Raw genomic sequence first — 23,980 nt, forward strand, 5'->3', positions numbered from 1 at the left:
AACATTGTATTAAAATAGCATACGAATGAGCATTTGTCTTTAATTAAGGAGTAAAAAGAATTTAAAGTATAAATAACAAAGTATAAACGGTTTATGAAATAAATAGTGGGAATATTTTAAATTTTAAATTTGATTGGTAATAGGGTTGGTTATAACCCACTACTCTTTATGTATTAAAATAAATACAAAAATCTATAACCCACTACTTGTTCCGTTCTTGAGATTTTTTCTAGGGTTAACTATAGTAAACCCCTTAACTTTACATTTAGCTGCACTTTACCCCCTCAACTTTACATTTAGTTTCACTTTACCTTTAGTTGCACATTTGTGATTTTTTTGAAACATGATTGTAATTTGTAAAGCTTATTTGAAGGGGTGGTTATGGGGTTAGTTTGGGGATAAATATTTTTGAATTATAAAAATGTAACATTGTATTAAAATAGCATACGAATGAGCATTTGTCTTTAATTAAAGAGTAAAAAAAATTTAAAATATAAATAACAAAGTATAAACGGTTTATAAAGTAGATAGTGAGAATGTTTTAAATTTTAAATTTGATTGGTGATAGGGTTGGTTATAATCCACTACTTTTTATGTATTAAAATAAATACAAAAATCTAGAAAAAAGAATGAGAAGTTTAGAAGCCATTGAGAGGGTCTCTGATAAAAACCCCTTCCTCAATACATATAGATATAGATATAGATTGTCATAATCTAATTAGGAAGACGGAAAGAGCTATTAACCATGGTGCTGCTATCTAGTATATAAATATGAGTAAATCTATATGTTAATATATATATATATTAACAGTATGTACAGTATCGTAATAGTTAGATTAATATCACTAGATTTAAAATTCAAATTTAACATATATGGCATTCATCCAAGTATGACCGTGTGTATGCAGTCAGTATATTTTTTTTCTTGACCATTAATTATAGTCTTATATGTTTCAAATCTGTTGGCATTACCGCAACCTTTTTGCATACTTTTTTCCATGTTTAGCATCTATTATTTTATTTTATGGTCACTATTCACCATTTCATATAAACGAGCCCTACATTTAGTCTTATTAGGCTGACTTCTCCAATTCATGTTTCAAATCAATTAGTAAGTTTTAAAACGCTGTGCTCCTCAGACATAATACATAAGAAAACTGTTAAACTAAATTAATACATAATTATTGAAGAATCCGGACAACCTGATGTCTAATTAATACATCAATTAGTTGCTGGAGTTGTTGCTGTTTGCAGTTTCTTCACCAAGTCACCAGGGATGGTCCCTTGTCTCCCACGCAGTCATCTCCTTTCATTTCACATCCTGGTACCCGTCACGCTCCTGCTATCCTACCTGTCTCGTCTCGTTTTTGTTTTTATTTTTATATTTGACCTTATTTTTTTTATATGTAATGAATTTATTAATCTTGAAACTTCAGCAAAAAAATATAATGTGAGATCAAGTTTAGAAATCATTTTGATATTGTGAATCCATTTCTCTATATTTGGTATTATATAAAATCAATTATTTTTTTTTATAAACTACATGCCATAAAAAGAACAAATTATATAACTATTATTGAATCATAAAAAAATCAAATTATCTATTTCATATTACACGCATGGCATTATATTATATACTTTATTTTACGATATATAGCAGTATTAAAATTTTAAGTGGAGAGCCCATTAAAAGTGGAGGAGTAAATAGGGCCTTGCTATTCATTTGCCCCACCTTGTTCAATTCCTGCGTGGGCATCGTTCCTTATGCCATCCTTATTATTCATTCACAGGTCCAACACTTCAATTAAATGTCAAGTGCGTATTGGATAAGAGATTATTCGAGATGTTATTTAGAATAATTATTATAAAATTATTTGCGATGCGATGTATGTAAAATGAAAATATTGTTGAAAATAAATTGATTGAAAATTATAATTATAATGCAAGTAAAGTAATATTTTAAAAAATAATCACTATCCAACACACAACATGTATCTAATTAGTTCCATAAGCATGGTAACACGAGTTTGGTCATCGTTTTTAGCCTGCCCGCATGATTCAATCGAAATGGTCAGCAGTTAGTAGTTATTTCATTAGGAGATTGTAGATACGGATTATTTTCTTGTCAGAAAGATTAGAATGACATATTGATAGAGTAGTTTCTAAGCAGCAAAGCGTACATGATAAACGTGACGTATATTAGACTTGTTAGTGACAGTAGTAATTGAGTTTTTACTTCTTCATTCTTCCTACAAATCAAATGAAAACTCCAAGATATTCAATAAGCTAAACCAGCAACCTTCTCGCTTTTAAGAGAGCAAAATATAACAGGACTTGCATATGATTTTCATATGAAATATATGGTATATAAAATCCTTCCAGTACGTTGTGTCCTAAATTCCAAATCCATGCAAAATATGCCGGGAAAATTCATATATTCATAATGATGATACTACAATCTCATCCATTTGAGACAACTTAAAATGAACTATATGTCATTATATGGTTTTTAAAACATATATTAATTTTTTCTTTCAAATAGAAATTAGCAATAAAGGAGAAAAGTTCTTATATATTCAAGACTTATGTGATTTGTAATATTGCTGTTGGAGTTATGAAGAACTTGTATGGACAAATCTAACATTGTTAGAAAAACATTATTCTTAGTTTTTTTCACGTAAGATGTCAACGTTAGATTGAACAAACACTTGTTAAATCACGTAAATATTTCCTAAAAAATATATATTATAAGTTTGTATCAGGCTTTCAATAAGTGAATCGACGAATAGTAAACATAGTTTTCTGACTAATTGAAGAAATAACCAATCACACTTAAGAGTAATAATTATTGTTATATTTTACGGTGAACGAACTCCAGCGTAAACCTAGAAAGTAGATTTGAAATTTATATTGGATTTGTATAAAACATATATAGAGAAAGTAAAATGAATTTCCAAATCTGTGGCACGAGTAAACATGTTTAAGTTTTGAAAACATTTTGATTTCCATCGACACTTTTTTTAGGAGATATCCACATGTGATTAGAGAAGAAGAAAAAAATCCATCGAATTCCAAATTTAAATGCATGGATGGGGGGTCTTTAAATTGTTAAACGATCCAGGCCCAAAAGAGAAGAAAAGGGGCAACGCTCAACGCGCTTTCCTTTCCCTCGGTTACTTCGCCCATATAAAACGACCACTTGCCTCTTCCCTTCATTCGGATTTCAGGTTCCTCAAGCCTTTAGTGTTTCACCACCTTAGTTCACTCACTCACTCACTCGTTCAAATCCCTTTCTAATAAACAAAGGAAAAAAATAAAAAATATATAGCTCTAGGAACTCTGCCCAGGATTATCTTGCCTGTATAAGCTACCGTATCAATTCATTTATTAAAGAAACCCTAACTTTGAGTTCTGATTTCTGGTTAGGGTTTCCAATCCTCGTCGGCTTAGCGGTGTTCGTCTCAGAGGTAAAAAATTTCTGATCTTTTTTGGATATTTTTTATACGAAAAAAATGCATGCAATTTTATTCTGCTTGTGTTCAGTTGTTCATATTTTTCTTTCTATGAAACTTTTGTATTTTTGGCTGTAAATTTTTTTTTTAAATTTTTAGCTATAAGTTAGCAATCTTGCCGTAGCCAGACTGCATTGTACTATATGGTTTTGTATCTTTTTTTTTCTGCGTTTCTTCTGGGGCTGAAGTCTGTTTGGAGCATTTTTAGTGAAATCTCTAATATAACCGTTATTTCTACATTATATGTTTAGGGTTTACAATTATCAGTTGCTCGGTCTTACCAGTTTTCGTGAGATTTTAGGTGAGAATTCTTATCCTCTCTCTCTCTCTCTCTTTCGCTCTCTCTCTCTCTAACGCATAATGAGATATATATATGCATATGTATATATATGTGTGTGTGTGTGTGTAGAGACACGCATGCACGTATATAAAGACATACACGCTTCTCCCTCTCACCTCTATCTCCATGTTTTAAGTACGTGGGAGGAAATGATCGCAATCATGTTCATCTTATGCTAGTGTGTGCTTTTTATCAATGTTGGGTGTTATGTCAATCTGGATTAGATGATTTGGTGTTTTAAATAGACATATGGCTCTGATTTTCGCTAATTTTCATTGAGGTCTCAATTTTTCTTCATCAGATTTTTCTCCCTGTAAAATGCTTTATACTGCTTTGTCTAATGGTTGAACTTTCATTTTCTCTCCCATGGAAGATATGGAAAAAATATTGGCGTGGAAATGTTTCTTCTTTAGCTACTATTAACCTCCTTTTTTTTTGCATGGAAAGTTAGGGTTTTGGTAAAAATGTCACTTTGTAGAAAATTACAGCTTGTTAGGTTGTATTGATTGATATGGAAGGATATTTCTTTTGGGTTTTGTTGGTGAATATTGTGCTGAAGTATTTTCCGAGAGGATTTTTCTCATTTAGCTGGTGAAGTTCATGTCATATGTTGATTATTAGGGTTTCTTTGAGAGGGTCGTGTGGTATTGAAAATGTCACTTTGTAGATATTACGGCTTCTTAGAATGTATTGATTGATATGGAAGGATATTTGTTTTGGGTTTGGTGGTGAGAATTGTGCTAGAAGTATTTTTAGAGTGGGTTTTTCTTGTTTTGGCTGGTGAAAGTTTATGCAATCGTTGCTTATTAGGGTTTCTTCAAAATCTTTTACTAAAAATGTGTTTTCATGTCCTGGTGATGTGTAGAAATGTTTGTGGGGTCATTTATGTGTGCCTTGATCATTTTGCATGCAATATGTTTTGGGGTTATGTAGGGTGGATAACAATTATGGTGTTTTTTCTTTTAAATTGTTGAGGATTTTATTGCATGAATGTTAAACGTTGTTGCTAATTGCTACTCTCCTATTTAGATTTTTCGCACTGAAGTTAATTCTAAATTGACTGGTCTTTATTGCTGCAGATCCTTTCCTATTAAAAGCTCTTCAATACTTGCCATCTAATATTACGGGGTGTCAATGATACGCATTTATCATGTTAAGTGTCCACATTCTTGACGAAGCGTGTTTAGGAAACCTACTAGCAATTTCATTTTGGTAATGTAAGGTGTCCAAATGGCACGAGGATTGAACTTGGCTTTATTGTCAATATTGAGGGTTTGTTTGAGATAATTTATCATCACTGTGCTTGCGTCCTTTTGAAATCCGAGAATTTATTATACTTGGTTTCTCTGTTTTTTTGAGTAAAAGAGCTTTTGCAATTTCCGATGAGCATCACTAAAATATTTCATTGAGAGATCCTTTCACTGGACAGAGCTGGAAATTTATTTTCATTGTGTTTATACATGTATGCCTCCACATTTGCCCTGTCAGATAAGAACGTGCATGTATCGATTATATTATTATAGCTCCTGTGAGTTTTTTCTTGAGATTGAAATTGGATTCCTTATTGACTAAACATATTAATTTTCGGAAATTATTTTTGAACGAGTTTTGATTGTGAAATTGGAGGAAAGCCTTCTTGGTGTTTCCAAACTATTTTTGTTCTTGAACAGTATAGGGGCTATCTTGGTATGAGATTTGCATCTCACCAAATGCTGGCTGATCTGTTGTATGGGATGGTGAATATGAGATTCATCAGCATGGGGTGCATAGTTAAAAAACGAGATCCATCAGTATAGGCTAACATGTTGAATAATAGTCTTGTAGTACGTTGTTCTTTATTATACCTCGTGTTGACTGACATGTTGTCTTTCTTGTGATTATGCTCCCTTGACCCTTGTGTATTGCTTGAGAAAGCATGCTACATACTTCATTTTCCTCTGCTGAAGCTGATTCTTACTTATTGAGATCCCTGAATTGGTGCACAGCTGGAGCTGACGACGTAGTTTTGGTTTGATATGGGTTTCGATATTGAGTGCATAATTGACATTCAAAAGTATCCTGGGGAGTACTTTTGTCCTGTTTGTCGTACACTTGTTTACCCAAATGAAGCACTTCAGTCGCAGTGCACCCATCTATATTGCAAGCCTTGTTTGGCACATGTTGCCAACAATACCCGTGCCTGTCCCTATGATGGATATTTGGTTACGGAATCAGATTCTAAGGTGAGCACAAGTTATCAAGAGTTGAGGTTTTGAGAAATCTTGTTCACTAGAAGTTATCTAATGTGCTAAACTTGTTTACTGGCAGCTACTCATTGAATCAGACAAGGCACTTGCTGAAAATATCGGCAAAGTAAAAGTACGCTGTCTGTATCACAGAAGTGGATGCACATGGGAGGGTCCTCTGTCTGAGTGTACTCTGCATTGTTCTGGCTGCAGCTTTGGGAGTTCCCCGGTCATCTGCAACCGATGTGGAGTTCAAATTGTGCATCGTCAAGTACATGATCATGCCCAGAGTTGTCCTGTGAGTGCATGTAGCAAATGCTTATTAACATGCTTTGAAGAATTGTTGTTGTTCTTTGATTAGGTATAAAGCTCTTAGCTCTAATTGTATTTGTAGGGTGTGTATCAAGTGCAACAGGCAGATGCTGCTCAGGTTGTTGCCAGCTCGGGTTTGACTGCTGCCACTGGGGCTGCAAATCAAAATCAAGCTACCAGCCAGGCTGGAGCACTGACTTCTAAGGCCCAAATCTCTCATATTGCTCCTCCACCTTTGGTTCCTGGACAGAACTCCAATCAGCAGGCAAATGCAAACTCTCAGGCTCCAGCTACTGTGCCAACTACAGATCAATGGTATCAGCAACAATATCAGCAATACTACCAGCAGTATGCTGGTTATGACCCCTATCAGCAGGCTTATACACAGTATTATCCGTACCAGCAGTTAGCTGTTCAACAGTATCCCCCACAGGTACTTGGGCAGCAACCCCAGATTCAGGTCTATGCTCAGGCTGCTGCCCAGGTGCAGCCACCATCCTCTTCCCAACCACAGGTCCATCCTCAAACACAATCTCAACCGCAGAATCCTGGGCAACCTATGGCTCAAGCACAACCTCCACCCCAACCCCATCCCGTCCAATCTCAAATAAAGACTCAAGCACAGGTCCAACCGCATGGGGCTACCTTAATTCATTCTCAACCTTTGGCCCCACAGGGTCAGAACCAGGTTCAAGCTAATCCACAGCAGTTACTTCACCCTGCTGTGCAATCTCATGCTCAAATTCCAGCACAGGCTAACTCTATACCTGGACTTCCAGCTCCTCAAACCCAGCATTATAACCAGCCCCAGGCCCAGCCCCAGCCCCAACCTCATCCTGTGCAGCCTCAGCCACAACATGTTCAGGCTCAATATCAGCAGCCACATCTACCAATGCACCATCCACAGCCTTCTCTGGTTCATCTCCAATCTCATATGCTGACTCAGACCCAGCCGCAAGCTCAAGCTCAAGCTCAATCTCAACCACATCCACAGCTCCAGCCCCAACCTCAACCACAAGTCCAGCCCCAACCACAGCTTCAACCACATTTGCGGCCTTCACTTCCCAATCAACCTACTGTTCCAAGTGCCCAGCCCCAGCCTTTGCCTTCCTCCGGGCATGCTGTTTCTGGATATCAATCCTATTTGCAGCCTCAGCCCCTCCAGCAACAACCAATTCCTGCTCATCCTGCCAGTGTTTCTTTACCCTCTGGTCAAATACAAGGTCAGGTTTTTCCCCAACCACCATTGATGCGTCCTCCATCACAGGTTCCAGTGCTTAATCAGCAACAAGCTCAGTTTCAATCTCAAGTTCAAGTTTCTAGCATGACTACTACTCAGCAGCAGCAGTTCCATCCTCAAGCTCCACAGCTGAGCCACCCTAATCAACAGCACCCTGTTATTCACTCAAATCAGCAGGGGTTGCCTCAGCAATATGCACAACAACAGCCTTTTTCTAACTCTGCTCAGGGTCAGTTGAGTCATCACAATCTTGTACAACAGCAGTCTCAGCTACGCCCACAAGGCCCACCTCCTATGATGCAGCAAAGTTTTAATGCCTATCCCCAGTTGCAGCAAAATGTTGCAAATGCTCCTGGTGTACAATCTCAGCAACCTCATAACTATGTTGGAAGACCTCTGATGCCACATCAAGGTGCACCATCTCAGCCTCAGCCTTTTCAACAGTCTTCTAGTGGTTTTATTTCTGGAGCTCAAATCAGGCATGGTCAATTTGGCCCGTACCAACAATCTCCAAATCAGAATTACGCAAATAAGACCAATAACCAGCTGCTGACAGCTTCTGATCAGCAAATTCTTCAGTCTGGGATGACTTCCACATCCGGAGTGCTGCTGAGGCAGGGTGACGGTGTTTCTGATAAAACAAATGTTGTGTTTGAAGCAGGGTTGCCTTCTCAGAATGATGCTGAAAAGGTTGCAAATGCTTCTAGAGTTGATTCTGTTGAAATGAAGCCTCTGAAATCTGATGTAGGGATAAGTTATGAGCAAGATGCAGCCAGAGAAAGCACTGAAAATTCTAGAAAGAGTGAATCTCTTGTCAGGGATGCTGGCAGTGAATTACATGGAGGAATAGATGGTTCTGGTCAGCCTTTAACCAAGTTACCTTTGAAGGAAGAGCGTATTGGGTACTCCTTAGAGCATTCTTCTGATGTAAAGTCAAATGAAGTAGCAAAACAGCGAGATACTATAGGTGATGTCCGGACTGATGATGTAGAACCTCACAAGGATCAGAAGGCAATATTTGTAAAAGCTGGGGATGAGAGCTTGCAGGCTAGTACTGGGCCTGTTAATCAGCAAAAGTCTGCTGGACCTCCGATATTGCAATCGGGACCTCCTGTTGGACCTCCATCTCGTACACAACTTCCTGGATATCCAGCTATGCCGGGGAGGCCTCAAGGATCTGGACTTTTGCCTCAACCTAGGCAACCGTTGAACTCAAATGAGCAATTCCAGTCACCATTGCTTAGACAACCTCATGATGTACTCCCTGGAGGGATCCCTGCTTTAGGTTCCACAGCCACATTTGGTAGGGCACCTGTTCCTTTTGGTCCTCCTCAGGGGCCTGCCTTGACTGCTTTACCTCCTGGTTCAGCTGATCCTCGAGGTGGGATAATGGGAAGAGCCCCTCAGCATGGTCCAGCAGAAACTGAAATGTTACCGAAGCAGAGGCAGAGCCACTTTGATGGAGAACACACAAAGATACCTGGATCTTTTGAGAGAGGTCCTCTAGGGCATCCTTCTGGAGTTGAACCAAATGCTTTGCGGATGAATGGAAAGCTGGGGCTTGAAGAATCTTCACTTGGGTCACAGGATGACAGGTTCAAGGCTTTGCCTGGGGAGCATTTGAACCCTTTTACAAGGGAACCTACTTGGCCTCGGGATCTAGGTGCATTATTTTGCTACCTTTTCATTCGTAGATTCATTTGGCTTGCGTGTCTTGGCTTTTCTGCTTATTGCGACTCTTGATGGTTATGGTATCAATGCAGGATCAAGGCCACTTGACAGGGCACCTCATGGGTTGAACTATGATGCTCGGCCAACATTGGATTCCGCTGGAGGTGGGCCTGCGTCTAGAATGCTGCCTCCATTTCATCCTTCTGGTGGTATGGATTTTTTTGGTGATATACACAGAATACTGTTTCCTTTCATGATATAATTACTGAAGAAGGGTGGAAACTGGTTATACTAATTGATATGCTATTGGCCCAGGTCCTGGAATGGCTAGGCATGATGTGGAACATTTGGTTCCGAGAAGTCCTGATAGGGAATACCTCGGCATGAAAGCACACTCACATGGTGAAGGATCCAGAAGGAATCTGCCTTTAGATCCTCAAGGTAATCCAATTCTTGAAACCAGATTTCTCCCTCTGCCAGGTTATCAGCAAAGAGGTGACCATGAAGGTCCAGAGGCTTTGAGATATGGTGAGCATAGGGTTCCCGGTCCTCAAGATCATATCAGGAGAACTGATCTGTTTGGTCAAGATATCCGACCTAGCCATTTCCGGAGGGGTGAGCTTTTGGGTCCTGGGAATTCAACAAGTAATTTTGGTCCCTTTCCTGGTCACGCTCAGATGGGAGAGATTTCTGGGCCCACAAATCTCCCGCATAACTTCCAGTATGGCGAACCATTTGCAGGAGATAAACCAGGTGGTCAACAACTTGGTGAACCTGGTTCTAGGGGCAGTTTTTCACTCCAGGGATTTCCAAGTGATGGGCCTTATGCTGTAAGTCTCTGTATTATTTTCCCAAGGCTGATCTTTTTGCTCTTAGTATATTGGTTTTGTTTGGAAAGTAATGGTAGAAGAGTACTACACTATGCCTCTGGCTTTGTTGAGCACTATGACTTGGTTTTTCAGGGCAACATGAGTACCTTTGATAACTCAAGAAAGAGGAAAAATATGAGCATGGGATGGTGTCGCATATGCAAAGTGGATTGTGAAACTGTGGAAGGCTTAGACAGGCATTCACAATCAAGAGAGCACCAGAAGATGTCTCTCGACATGGTTATGAGCATCAAGCTGCAGAATAAGAAGAAATTTAAGTGAGTAAACTAGTATAAAAATGTAATGGTGCTGGATGTGGAATAAGAAATTTTTTTACTTTTTGTTTAATCTTGTAGGGCTTCAAATGATCGTGGTGGACGTGAATTGGGAAACAAGAAAAGAAACATTGGTCAAGAGGGTCGTGGCAAGAAGCCTTGAAACCCAGCCTCCCATTGGTATGTGGGATGTGGGAGTCTTGAGTTGTAGCTTTCTTGAACGAAATTAGTGTGTAGCAATCTAGGTGATACATCTTTCTTTGTTTTATTTCTGGTTATGGAATGGTTTATATAAGTTTGGCACCTTGAGTTTATGCTTTGTTACTGGAGATAGTTTTTTCATATTTTGGATCCGAAAGCAGTTATGGTAGTTAATTTTATTTCCTGCATGGTTTGGGTATTTAACTCTGTCTAGGTAGTCTTTGTCTACTTATATCCTTCCAGCAGTAGTGACATTTGGAGCCTATGTTTATGTCTTTCCATGGTTACTGTAACTGTTGTTGAGCTTCCTGCTAGGGGTGCTGTAAATGGTTATATTGATCTCTTGGGACATCGGTACCTTTGTTCGATATTGTAATGCTGAAGATGGAACTCCCTTTTTTAGCACCTTGCAAATGAAATATTAATTTTTAATTCTGTCTTAACTGATATGGAGAGATTTTGGATAAGAAAAAATGTATCATGTGTTGATGAATACAGTTGGCAGCTCATTAAAATAATTCTCTCGTTCTTCTAATTTTTTAGTTTTTGAGCTAGTTCTTTTGCAGGCAGTTGTTCTCTTTAGGCTTTCTCTTGGTGTTTGGTACTATAAAAATCACTATTGGCTACTTCAACTAATTGGACTTTAGAAGTCTTATATAATTATGAAAAATCACTATTGGCTACTTCAATCATTAGAAGTCTTGTATAATTATGAAGATACGTGTCCTTTTTGTCAGTCATAACAACAGTAAAAATGCCTTTTTGATACATGTCAGCCTGTTAGATGATCCTCTCTAACCTCCACTCTTTGTTTTTTCCGCCTTAGTTTCGCTTGCTATTTAGTTCCTAGATGATTCGTACTTCGATTTTGTTCAACTCTATCTCAACCTGTCTGAGGTTTACAGTTGCTCTTTTTTCTTCCTTTTCATTTAATGCTTTGCATTCTCCTTCATACTTTTTCCTGACGTTGGTAGTGTGTCTGATCATTCTTTTCAGTATTTAGCTTTTAAATCAGGGGAAGGGAAATTCTATAACTTAGAGCTGTTGCTCTTTTGTGTGCAAATAACCACAATATATGTGCAATATGTCAGAATGAGATGTATTTTCATGTCTTTCAGTGGTTTATGGTTATGTTGGTGAAATACTGATCTTTCTAGTTAAGATTAAGAATTTGCAACTTATAAAAGAAGTTTAAGAAACTGTAAAACTGTCATACTGGTTAAATTAACAATACCTAGAGAGGGTATTCTAGGTGCATTTGAGGTTCCACCATAAATCTTACAGTCGCGGATTCAGTTCCGTCCGACTTTTCTCTTGGGTTACAGAGCTCTTAATATTGCAGTGGAACATTATTAATGTTTTGGCTGGGAAATGAAATATATATCTACCCCATGGACTGGATTAATGTATTGCATGATAATGATAATGTTGCTGCTGGTATAGTGACTCGATCTGAAGTTGAGAAATTTAGAAACATTACAAGAACATCTTTGAAGATTTTTTGGTCAATATAACCAATTTTAGATGAAATCCTAAGCACTAGAGGAGCCCTTCTATGGTTTTGAGAAATTAAATAAGCCAGAAAGGGAAGAGATGCCAAGCCATTTTGATAGGCAGAGTCATGTAGCAACTAAATGTGTTCTCATATAGGTCATGCTGTTCTGAAATTTATGCAGCACTTGAATAATATTGTACCCAATAGCTTGAGGAAGGATTACATTTAAGTGGATGCAGACTCTCTTAGAAATATTGGCTGAAACATGATGGAGAGCAACTGGGAATTTTGGTTGTTTGAACTTTTGCTTTTATTTGTCTTCTTCTGCTCGGTAAATTTAGTCTCAGTTTGATAAAAGAACCGCTGCAAAAGATGCGGAGTACAAATGAAAGTATACTAATTATTGAGAAAGCTCCATTAAACTTGAAGAAGTTTACATTGGCTAATTTTTGTGGCTAGGCAGCATTTCTCCGTTTAAATGCAATTACGATGACTAGCAAGTATAATTGGTTGATTGATCACATTTAATTGAATGCACATATTTGCACCAAACTAAGGATGTGCATTAGAGTGAATAATGGAGGATCCTTGGTCTAAGGTATACCAATGGTTCTGGCTCAGGATCATGTCAAACATGATAACTACACAATTTCAGACATGGTTAAAATGCTAATCATCACGTGGCATATTCAGATCATGGAGGTTCCAACTTCTTTTAAGATACCCTTTTCCGATGAAAAATGCTTTAAGTGAAACAGACTTCTTATATTGGTTTTTGAATTTGCTAATACGTTCCTGTATCATTGCCTTATTTCCTGTTACAAGGGGCATCAAGCTAATCAATTTCTAGTTGCCTTGCACAATAGCTCTTTTATAGAAAAAGTTTTAAGCATGGGGACCAACCACACATTCATAAGATTTTAGCTACCCTAAGTAGTGTGATAGATGTCAGGTAATCAAATTTAAAAGATGGTGATTGATTTAAGCTATTTTAGAACAATTTGTTTATAAAGTTAATAATGGAGCAAATTTATTTTTGGAACATGATAATCTGTAACAAACTCAACAAATTTTGACCCCTGTGAAATAAATGAAGGATATCTGGCAATGGAATACTATAAGCTCAATACAGAGGATATCATAAACTTCTGGAAGGTTTAAACCATTTAGCACACTAATCTGCCTACGTACGTTCCACCTGTATCCAAGGGTGCAAGAATATCTGGCGAACTTCTTCCAAAATTTTTTTATTATAGTATAGATTGACAAACTATTTTCATCTGTGATTATTGTCAAAGCCCAACATGTGACAACCATGCAGTGTTGGTATAATTCCTGGCATATGACACCTGTCTTGGGATTAGTTTAGTATTTTGTGTTTTAGATTCTTTTCAGATTGACATAATTACTAATTGCTTTTTTAATTAAATCTGCTAGCCCTTTGAAGATGATATAGATTTATAGAATGGCCAGGCCATCATATGTCAAAGTTATAATCTGATCTTACCTGGAGAGATGACTTGTTCAGTACGGCGCTATTAGAATTTCATTAGTTTAATAATCTTTTTTATTTTCTTTTCTATAAAGGTCTCATTCTCTATCCTATAGCAGTATCTCTTTTTTTCTTTTTCTTTTTTGTTAATTTATGAAGTCAAGTTCTAAAGTTTCTCCGTTCTTTTATCTTTTGGTGGTTGAATTTTTTTTCCTATAATAGATCTTTTCAATACAACATATCTTTTTTGGGAGAAGAAGAAGAGAAAAAAGGATGACAGTTCTGCAGAATGGTTTACGGGCCTTTTTTCTGATGGTAAGGATTTTAACAACACAAAAAGTTTATCTATTTGTGTTTCTTTTTTTTTTGAGTTGTGTTTCTGGTTCAATTGCTACCTCGCTAGTGCTATTTCAAGTTTCTTCTTGACAACTTTTAAGAAGAAGATTCTAAAGCTTTTGCTATTCAAGTTCCAGAAAAGTGGACGATTTAAGACAATCTTTTGCACCGGCAAATCGATGGTAAAGTAGTTGTTAGGACCTTAATTCCACGTGAGTCCTCCCTCGAGACATTGAAGTCTGTTTTAAGAATTTATTCCATTGTGAGCACACGGGACGATTGCATGTCAAGAGTGGAGTAAGTATAGATACTTTGGAAGGAAACTGGCATATAAGTTTGAGCATTTACCAAAAAGGACTAATAAACGAAGGAAATAAAATAACAGTAATAACTTTTCAATTAACAGTAATGATGTGAACAACAATTTGAAGGGAAAAAAGATTTCATTACCACTTCTCTACACGTGTGTTGGGTCTACAGTCCAACATGTACCTTTTGGTCATAATTTGAATTATCCACTTTGATTAGCCTTTCATCGTGCATGTTGATTAATGCACTTAATTCATTCCTTATTTGACTGAGAGAGAATATTGCAATCTTTTCTCTACCATGTAAATTGTATTGGGCATGTATGCGTAAAATTTGTCAGGTACAATATTCTATGATGTTTCTGAGGAAGTCAAATATTTTTTTTCCCTTTTTTTTGTTGGGGGGGGGGGGGGTGGTGAGGGGAGTGCTTAAAGATTGTGGACCCATCAGAATTAAAGACAATAAGTAGGATTAACCTGGCAGAAATAATGGCAGCATTGGATTATGTACCTGTCAGCATTAATTAAGACCCAACCATTCTATCTACCTGTGATGGCTGCTTACCTAGTATGGCCCATGTTTTCTGTGAGGGATTTAATGAGATACCAATCTGACGATCTCTCTTAGTCTTTTATAATCTTCAAGCTGGTATTTTAATTTACCATTGTGGAGAATGGGGTACAGTAGGTCTTGAGTTGAGCTTTATCGGGCAATGACTTAAGTGTACAGTTCGTCTTCATGTGGCTGGTAATGTCTAACTTTAGGTATTCTTAAAAAAAAAAGAAAACGTTTTTATCATGCAGAAGGCAAGATAGAATTGGGTGATAGTTTCTGTATTGCAAAAGGTTTCTAGTTGGGGACACAACATGGGACGTAAACAGTTTGGGACATTCTTTTTATTTACAAAGGGTATTTTTAATTCTGTACTGCCTTGGCCCTGTTAAGATGGAGGAAAATAATTATATTGCATATCTACGAGGCTAGTGAAGTAACCAAAAAAAGTAATAATTGTGTTGCATGTCTATGTGACTACACACTGTCTGGTGAGGCATTTGCAACCTTAACTTCCTTGTACGCCCTTTCACTGAGACAGCATATATACCATAGTTTGTATGAATTTTGTAAAAAGAAAATTATGATTAAAACACATAATAGGCTTCTGTTCTATTATATTCAGCGTATAGTGCAGATGGTGAAACCTTCAACTTTTGTACTTATATCTTGATATCATTTGGAGAAACTCTTATGTTCTATGCATTTTCTTTGTCATAAAAAGTTGGGGCTTAAAGTGAAGCTACGGGATGAGCTTTCTTTAATGGATCTTGGGCATCGATTACTGCTTCTCCGTTGGGGTTTCCAGGTTTGAGGTATTTCTCATGTTGTGGAGTTTTTGTTACATTGCTTGGTGCCTCCAAAATTTTTCCCTAAAAGCTTAATTGTGGCTTGTATCTCCAATTGTTTTGTCTGGCGACACACACTGTGATTCCATTAGCTTGTTTTTGACGGTATTCTGCAACAAAATTTGAAAGTAGATTTTGGTTAATAAAATGTTTCAAACTTCCATGGGTCTGCTTTGTATGTTCTTGCAGCTGGGAATAGGCAATTCTTGAAAATGTGGGTGAGCAGATTTAGCAGAATATGTCTTTTTGCAATTTTCAGAAAATTTTGGGTCGCCTTTGGTAATCAGTAATTGTTCTTAGTGAAATAAGCTGGTCCAATATGAGTTTCTTTTTGTATAGAGGGTTTGGTTCTGAGCATTGAAGTCTTTTTGCTACTTTTTGTTGACTATCCAAGGATGGACTTCACTTCAAGTGGGGAAATGCTGTAATAAAATCAAGTAAAGCAATCTTTTATAGCTAGACATTCTGTGGCTAATTAACTTTGGATAGTTTGCATAATTGAACAACTTGAATTAGTGAGTTCACTATTCTGCTGTGTCTACCCAGTTTTATAGACTGCGCCTGATTCTTTAATAGGAAACAGTAAAACAATCTTTGGGTATAGTGTGTGTAATTAATTGGTTAGCTTAAATTTGGCACCGCTATCAGCTTTTTGACATTTTAGATGCTGAAATTGTATTGGTGGAAGATTTAAATGATTACCACTTTTTGGAAATTACCACTACATGTTACTTATTGACCTTAGAAATCCTCTAAAAATCAAAATGGGATATGCTTCCCTGACTTCATTAATTATTAGGAAAGTTGTAACCTGCTGAATATTTTATGATCTTCATTAATTCTAGGGAGATATAAGCTTTGCTTTCTTACTTGAAAAAGGAAGAACTATCTGAGGCTTTTTTTTTTCCCAATTCGAATTTTTGTTTTAGCATATATCAAACAGTGACAAATTAGGTTGAGAATAGTGGGTTGAGTTGTGGTATTGAAGGGTATGGAAGTTTCACGTTTAGGTTGGTGCTGTCTGAAGTTTTTTCTAACTAGGATCTTTTGGAACTTTTACATATTAAAGATTTTTTATGGTTGTGGATGCTTGTACTGCTTGTAGCTATTTTCAAATCTGATGCTATAGTAGGAAAAAAAAGAAACACGAAAAACTGATCAGTTCCTGGCTATCAGTCATAGCCACGGAATACTGAAAGGTGAAATTTAAAGGTTTTAGAAAGAATAATTGATGCTGCTTGTATTTTTGTTTGCTAGCTGTTTCAGTTACTGTCGGTATTGAGAATTCCTACATTAAAAGTGAACGTGATTTTGTGAAGTGGACCAAATGGAAAGGTAAGAATATCATAAGGAGCATAACTATTGGAAATGGCCTTGTTAGAAATGAGAGATGTAGGTTATGATTTTGCCACGTATTCAAAACTCATACTTCATTAGCTCGACTCTGCCAGTGGCTACTTGAAGTTTAATGCTGCCTGTGATCTGGTGAAACTTTGACGTTGTACCTGTTTTTGGGTTAGAGTTGTATACATGGATTTCGAGCCACAAAGAATATTTAATGGAATGGTCAAAAGATTTGTTGTAATCTTTATTGAAAATTTGCAGAAAGGCAGGTTTGCCTTTCCCAGTTTGTTTTTTCCTTCTCTACACTGTTGCAAGTGAACTCAGCTTCTCTCCTATGGCTACTTGTATGGCACAATGAAGTGGAATGACCTAGTAGATTGTTAGTAATGGGATTCTTAAAAAAAGTCGACAACAAGTTCAATTTATCTGCAATTTCTTTTGGGAATTGCATGGAAAGTTTATCTTCTGACAATTAATAGATCCAAATCTGTTGTACCTCAATCGTACTCTGCTTGATGGGTTCATAGAGGATAGTAAGTTCAACTGTTGAAGAAGAAGAAAAGCAAAATGGATGGAAAATTTTTTGAGAGTGCAGTAATGAGAAGGAATTGAGAGATTGACACTAGCTGATTTTAGTGATAATGAGAGCGCAAAAGCTTGCACACTTAAACATTGTACTGCTGGTGCATTTTTTGTGTAGCTTGTTATAATTTTCATCATTTTGCACCGTCTTTTTGGATAATAGCTTCATACAATTTTTGGGATATCATATCATAGTATAAGATCAGAAGTGTATATTTGCACAAAGACGCAAACATGCCCGTACAGATTCACAATATATTTCGAGGTTTTGTGTTTCAAGTTGGCAGGGGCCAGCTTGTGCTGTAATACTGGAATCCTAGGGTAGTATGAAGTATTTTATTTTGGACCAAGATAGCTGAATTCATGATTTAATGATCGGGGGTTGATTTTCAATATCGCCCTCCTTAATGCAGGATTATTCTTATTGAAATCCTAAAATGACCTATGACCCCTTGCTTGAAATTTTTTCTGTTGCAAGTGCTGCTAATTTAACACATTCTTTAAACTGAAAGTTAAAGCCTGGAGACAATCATTTCTATGCCTTCCAAGGTAGATGATCTAGCAACTTCCTTTGATACTTTCTAATATTCTTTCATGGGTATTGGGCGGGCTCACACCAAGCAGTGGTACTTTCTGCAATTTTTGAAGTCCCTCGGAAAAGCTTTTTTTCTTTTTTTTTTGTGATTACATATCGAGCAATAGAGATGTGATAAAATATGGAGTGGCCAACCAATTTGGTGCAACTCAGGGGGAGGTTTCCGAATTTTGCATATTAGGGATTTAATTTCTGCATTGCTAATAATGCACACTGGAGTGTGCGGTACCTTGTTTGCTTTCTGTATGATTGTTGTAGGAATGCTTCCTTGTGCTTTTGGAGTGCCGAGCGGTTGGTAAATTTCTGAGTTGCACGAAGCTATCAAAATCCAAGTGGACATGTTCCAAGTCTTTCCAACAGTTGCTGGCATTCTCAGATTCGCATGATGGCTTCTAGATTTTTAGTCGCTTACAAGCTTTCAATGCGGCTGCGCTTCTTTTTGAGTTTGGTAGTAAACCCCCCACCCCCTCCCTCCTCTCGGACAACCGAAAAAAAAACCCCCGAAAGTAAATCCATAGGACGGCTTCACGTTCACGTATTCGTGCTGTCTTTTGTATCTTACCCAGAGAAACAAATTATTGGTCTTCTTGTGTAATGTAACCTTTTACGTCTATATATATGTATATATGAAGGGAGTTGGAAAATCAATTACTTGCGTCTCTCATTCCTTACTTTTTTGTTATGGTGGTGGTTTCTCTTACCAATCATGAACCGGGTCATATTCATGGCCCCTGCTCTCCAAAAAAGAAAGAAATTTTTGTTTTAATATTTGTCTCCCTTCCTCATCTTTAGCGCAGTTACGATAAATTGCTTTAGAAATTTTAATAAACTGCTTATTATGAAAGTAGATTGAGCCTGCGGACCTCTGCCACATAGGAAGCCACTTTTATTTCGGAGGTCAGTTGCATCGGCTCTGCGTGTCCGGTTATGGATGCCAGACTGTGTGTAACTTTTCAAATGAAAATAAAGGTTACTTTTCCAGAAAAGAAACATTAATTTTAGGGATAATTTGACTGAGCTCCCCGACTGTTTCAAAAATTACACTTACCTCCCTTAATTTGAGAGTTTTAGAAACAAAATCTTAAAATAATATTGACTTAGTCAAAATTTTAAATGAATATCCAAAAATGCCTTTATGTAATGAGTTTTAATTTATTTTTTTATACAATTATAAGATTATCTAGTATAATTATAAGAAAAATGTGCTAAATTTTTCATGTTCATACCTACTAGTATTTGATAAACAACAACAATAATAATAATTTTATCACTATGATAAGATACTTTTGGTGGTATTTATTATGGATTAAATTTATAAGATCCAAAAGAAAATGTTGAAATAATTCATTTAAAGTTTATGAATTTTTTCGAGTGGTGAGATGATCATAATTTAGTAGTAGTTTTGAGTCATTTCTTTTTGATTGATTGTTAATTTTAATACTGAAAAATAGAAAACAAAGATTAGCAAAAATATTGGATTACATATGAATTAACTCATCAAAAAAGAACTAATTCGACATTTGGTTACAATAGAAACTAGATGTAATAATGGTAGTTCTACAGTTTTATTGGCAAAATTTTTTTTTTAAAAAAAGGGAATAAGAAGGAAAAAGATGAAAAACACAATTGTAAAAGTCAATCTAAGTATAAGTATACCAAACAAGGGAATTTCATTAAAATATTTAAAGGTGGTAATGTCATTTTTAATGACAAGGGAGATATGTGTACTTTTTAAAAACTCGAGGGAGCTAAATGAAATTGTTAAAAATCTCAAAGGAGGTTTCTAAAATTATCCCTTAATTTTAATATGTTTGGATCTTTTTCACGGAATATTTCGAATTCAAAAGTATTTCCTTTTTTGTTTTTGAAATAATTCAAATGTATTTCCCTTTTTCTGGCAACAATCCCACCAATTTGATGTCCCTTTTGCGCTTTCTCCAAACAACTCAAAAGGATTTCTTTTTTTTTTTTGTGTGTAAGAATACAGAAGTATTTCCTTAATTGAGAAATTTGATACTCAATGGCTTAATCTAACCGTTGGTTTTTCCAGCCGTTTGTACCCCGGAATTCGCAAATTGCAGTTCTCCACAATCCTACCTGTCCATTAACGCAACCACACACGAATTCAAAATTCAAACTCAAACAAGAGCCGTTGCTTTGGAAGCCTTCTTTTCACACACAAACACACACATCCCCAGCGCGCAGCTCTATTTATAATTTTCTACCTCTCACTTTACCACCGTTCCTCCCAACTTTTTCTGTTTCTCTGTAACTCCCCTCTTTTCCCTCAAACCCCACCTCCCCCTTCCCCCGGGGAACCCACAAGAGTTCCAGATCCTCCTTTTCTCTCTCCCGAACTTCCCCTCGTCTTAAAAAAAACCCCTGCAAAATACATTACCGAAAATGCGTGAAATTCTTCATATCCAAGGTGGCCAATGTGGCAACCAAATTGGGGCCAAGTTTTGGGAGGTGGTCTGTGCAGAGCATGGCATCGATGCCACAGGAAGGTACCAGGGTGATTCGGACCTTCAACTTGAGAGGGTGAACGTTTACTACAACGAGGCTAGTTGTGGTCGGTTTGTCCCTCGTGCCGTGCTCATGGATCTTGAGCCAGGGACCATGGACAGCGTCAGGTCTGGCCCTCATGGCCAGATCTTTCGCCCTGATAACTTTGTTTTCGGGCAATCAGGGGCTGGAAACAATTGGGCTAAAGGGCATTATACCGAGGGTGCGGAGTTGATTGACTCCGTTCTAGATGTTGTTCGCAAGGAAGCCGAAAATTGTGATTGCTTGCAAGGTCTTTGTTCTAAATCTTCTGAGAACTCCTTTAATATATTGATTGATTAACCGTTATTTTTTGGCAGAATGGAATTTTTTGGGTTTTTTTCCTTTTGGGCTTATAGTGTTGTTTTTGTTTTGATGAAATGCAGGGTTTCAGGTATGCCATTCGTTGGGTGGAGGGACTGGATCCGGAATGGGGACCCTGTTGATTTCAAAGATTAGAGAGGAGTACCCAGATAGAATGATGCTGACATTTTCTGTTTTCCCCTCCCCAAAAGTCTCAGACACAGTTGTGGAGCCATACAATGCCACCTTGTCTGTTCATCAGCTTGTGGAGAATGCAGATGAATGCATGGTGCTGGATAATGAGGCCTTGTATGATATTTGCTTCCGAACCCTCAAGCTTACAACTCCTAGCTGTAAGTTTTCTGACCTTGCGAATAGCCTTCTCAGATTGCAAGGCCGGCCATCTTTTTCTTTTCTATGTTTTAGCTGTATTTATCTGCCATCTCATTATGCAGGCAGGCATCCCCTATCTTTTCTGTTTGTGAATTTTTTGGATCTTCTTTATTTCTGTTCAAAGTATAAGACAATTCTCAATGAAGAGATTGGTTTGAAAAGTGAAGTAGATTTTAAAATAGTGATGGTAGAATAACAGAATGAGATGCTTCTTCTGCTGGATACATGCTACTGTGTTTGGTGCCTGTGATTGATACTTGTGTATGTTTGCTGCTTGTCCATCACCTCTGCAAATCATCAACAATTATGAAGTTTGTTTAGCTTATTGTGATATGGTTTGCTGCTTGTAAAAAAGTATCTTCTTGTCTGTTCCCTCGGACAAAACTAATACATTTGAGCGGAAACTAGCTTTCTGTGCTCTGATGAAAATTTTTGTTTTTTTTTTTTTTTACGAGCGTCTTGCATTCGAAAAGCTGTTTTGACTGATTTTGGTTTATTTCTTTTGAAACAGTTGGTGATCTTAATCACCTGATATCTGCAACTATGTCTGGAGTTACATGTTGCCTCAGGTTTCCAGGTCAGCTCAACTCTGACCTCCGGAAACTTGCTGTCAATCTCATTCCATTCCCTCGCCTTCATTTCTTCATGGTGGGATTTGCTCCTCTTACATCTCGAGGGTCTCAACAATACCGGGCACTTACCGTTCCTGAACTAACTCAACAAATGTGGGATGCTAAGAACATGATGTGTGCTGCTGACCCTCGACATGGCCGTTATTTGACGGCATCAGCTATGTTCCGTGGAAAGATGAGCACCAAGGAAGTTGATGAGCAGATGTTACATGTGCAGAATAAAAACTCATCCTACTTTGTTGAATGGATTCCCAACAATGTCAAATCAACAGTTTGTGATATCCCACCTACTGGTCTTAAGATGGCCTCGACATTTATTGGGAATTCAACATCCATTCAAGAAATGTTCCGCCGCGTGAGTGAGCAGTTCACAGCCATGTTTAGGAGGAAGGCTTTCTTGCATTGGTATACCGGGGAGGGAATGGACGAGATGGAGTTCACTGAGGCTGAAAGTAATATGAATGATTTGGTTTCCGAGTATCAACAGTATCAAGATGCAACAGCTGATGAGGAGGGAGAATACGAGGATGAAGAGGAAGCATATCGGGACTGAAGTTGATGGAATTTGGGAAACTTGTTTTGTAGTTGTAGGAGAAGTAGTAGTCATTGCTTTAACACTCTGGTTGTAACCTCAACTACCAGTTTTCCAGATTAATCGTAGGATGATGATATGGTGGTGGGCATAAAAATACATTTCGAGGGGGACGAAACTTGTTCATTGTTTCATGAATCTAATTAATTTTCTTTACCATCGCATAATCCTGTTAATGCCCTTCCCTACCTCCCTCCATACTTCTCTGTTGATATTGCGACTATTACTAACCGAGGGAAAAAAACTCACCCGCAAATTTGTTGATTTCTTTCCTTTTTTTTTTTGTTGATTTCATGTATATATGTGTATATATCCTGCTATACAAAGTGATTTTTTTTCCGATTGACACCAAAGTAAAAAATTGGACTGGAACAGACAACCACATCTACGCTGATGTTTTCCGATTATTTTTTGCTATACAAAGTGATTTTTTTTCTGATTGACACCAAAGTCAAAAATTGGACCGGACCAGACAACATCCACACTGATGTTTTCCGATTTTTTTGGCTTCTCCGATGTGCTCTTCACTGGTTATTAAATGTGAGGCAGTGTGATTCAGCTCACGTGGCCTGAATTCGTTGATAGGGAAATTACATGAAATATGCAATTAATTGTGACTTTTAAGTTTTAAACAATCCCCTGTGCAAGAGAGACCCGTGAATCTTTTATTGTTAGGGACAATTTCAGAAACTTCAAGGGAGATTTTTGACAATTTTACTATCCTCTCTTGAAGTTTTGAAAATATCATTTACCTTCCCTTATAAGTCATTTGGGACTCAATGCTTATCGCATGGATGGCCAAATGATTTTACTATCCTTACAATTTAGGAAATATTACGTATTTATATGGAGAGAAACAATTGAGTCACTTGCACTAAATTAACCATGATTTGGAATATAAAAAAATTGAAAATCTTGAATACTAAATTTTATAACGATAATTGTTAACAATTTAAAATTCTTTTTCTTCATTTTAGTAGTTCTTGTAATTTCTTTCTCATAAAAAATGATTAAAATTCCTATTAAAATGTTATTATTTCATAAATTTTCATAAGAATAAGAAGATGAATATGAAAATACAAGAAAAAGAGGGTAAAGTATTAAAATATGTTTACAATTAGATTTTATTAAGTTATGGATAAAATGTAATTGCACATAATCTATTTTCTCCTTTCTTTTCCAAAATATTTGGTGTTTCTTTTCTTTTCTTTTAATACGTAATCCAAACAAGATGGTCAGAAAATTTTTTTCTACTTTGATTTATTTGCTTTTCAATTAAAATCATACAAATTTTATTAATCCAGGCATTGCTTGAGAG

General features: G+C 36.9%; 2 protein-coding genes across 10 annotated transcripts; both read left to right on the forward strand.

Moving 5' to 3' along the window:
- Positions 1–3,232: 3,232 nt before the first annotated feature.
- LOC113753464 (trithorax group protein osa-like) lies at positions 3,233–17,446 on the forward strand. 9 transcript variants are annotated; one of them, XR_003465079.1, is made up of 12 exons: positions 3,235–3,467; positions 3,764–3,813; positions 5,767–6,074; positions 6,160–6,375; positions 6,472–9,292; positions 9,393–9,509; positions 9,616–10,130; positions 10,263–10,447; positions 10,526–10,689; positions 13,855–13,947; positions 15,554–16,114; positions 16,935–17,446. XR_003465079.1 is itself a non-coding variant. In XM_027298106.1 (10 exons), exons 3-9 carry the CDS (start codon positions 5,868–5,870, stop codon positions 10,605–10,607), a joined length of 4,143 nt encoding a protein of 1,380 aa, XP_027153907.1. In that variant the 5' UTR covers positions 3,233–3,467; positions 3,764–3,813; positions 5,767–5,867; the 3' UTR covers positions 10,608–10,624; positions 13,887–13,903. The 9 variants fall into 9 exon arrangements, 5 of the variants coding, with proteins under 5 accessions (XP_027153907.1, XP_027153608.1, XP_027153459.1 ...); XR_003465074.1 differs by having other exon boundaries at positions 15,554–15,644; positions 15,867–17,446; XR_003465085.1 differs by having other exon boundaries at positions 3,233–3,467; positions 10,526–10,624; positions 15,554–17,446.
- A 3,007-nt stretch (positions 17,447–20,453) lies between these two features.
- Positions 20,454–22,829, forward strand: LOC113751232 (tubulin beta-2 chain). The gene is made up of 3 exons (XM_027295171.1): positions 20,454–20,995; positions 21,129–21,398; positions 21,950–22,829. The coding sequence occupies exons 1-3, from the start codon at positions 20,602–20,604 to the stop codon at positions 22,621–22,623; spliced, it is 1,338 nt and encodes a 445-aa protein (XP_027150972.1). The 5' UTR covers positions 20,454–20,601; the 3' UTR covers positions 22,624–22,829.
- Positions 22,830–23,980: the final 1,151 nt, after the last annotated feature.

Source organism: Coffea eugenioides, chromosome 1 (assembly GCF_003713205.1).
Source record: "Coffea eugenioides isolate CCC68of chromosome 1, Ceug_1.0, whole genome shotgun sequence".
Taxonomy (NCBI): Eukaryota; Viridiplantae; Streptophyta; class Magnoliopsida; order Gentianales; family Rubiaceae; genus Coffea; species Coffea eugenioides.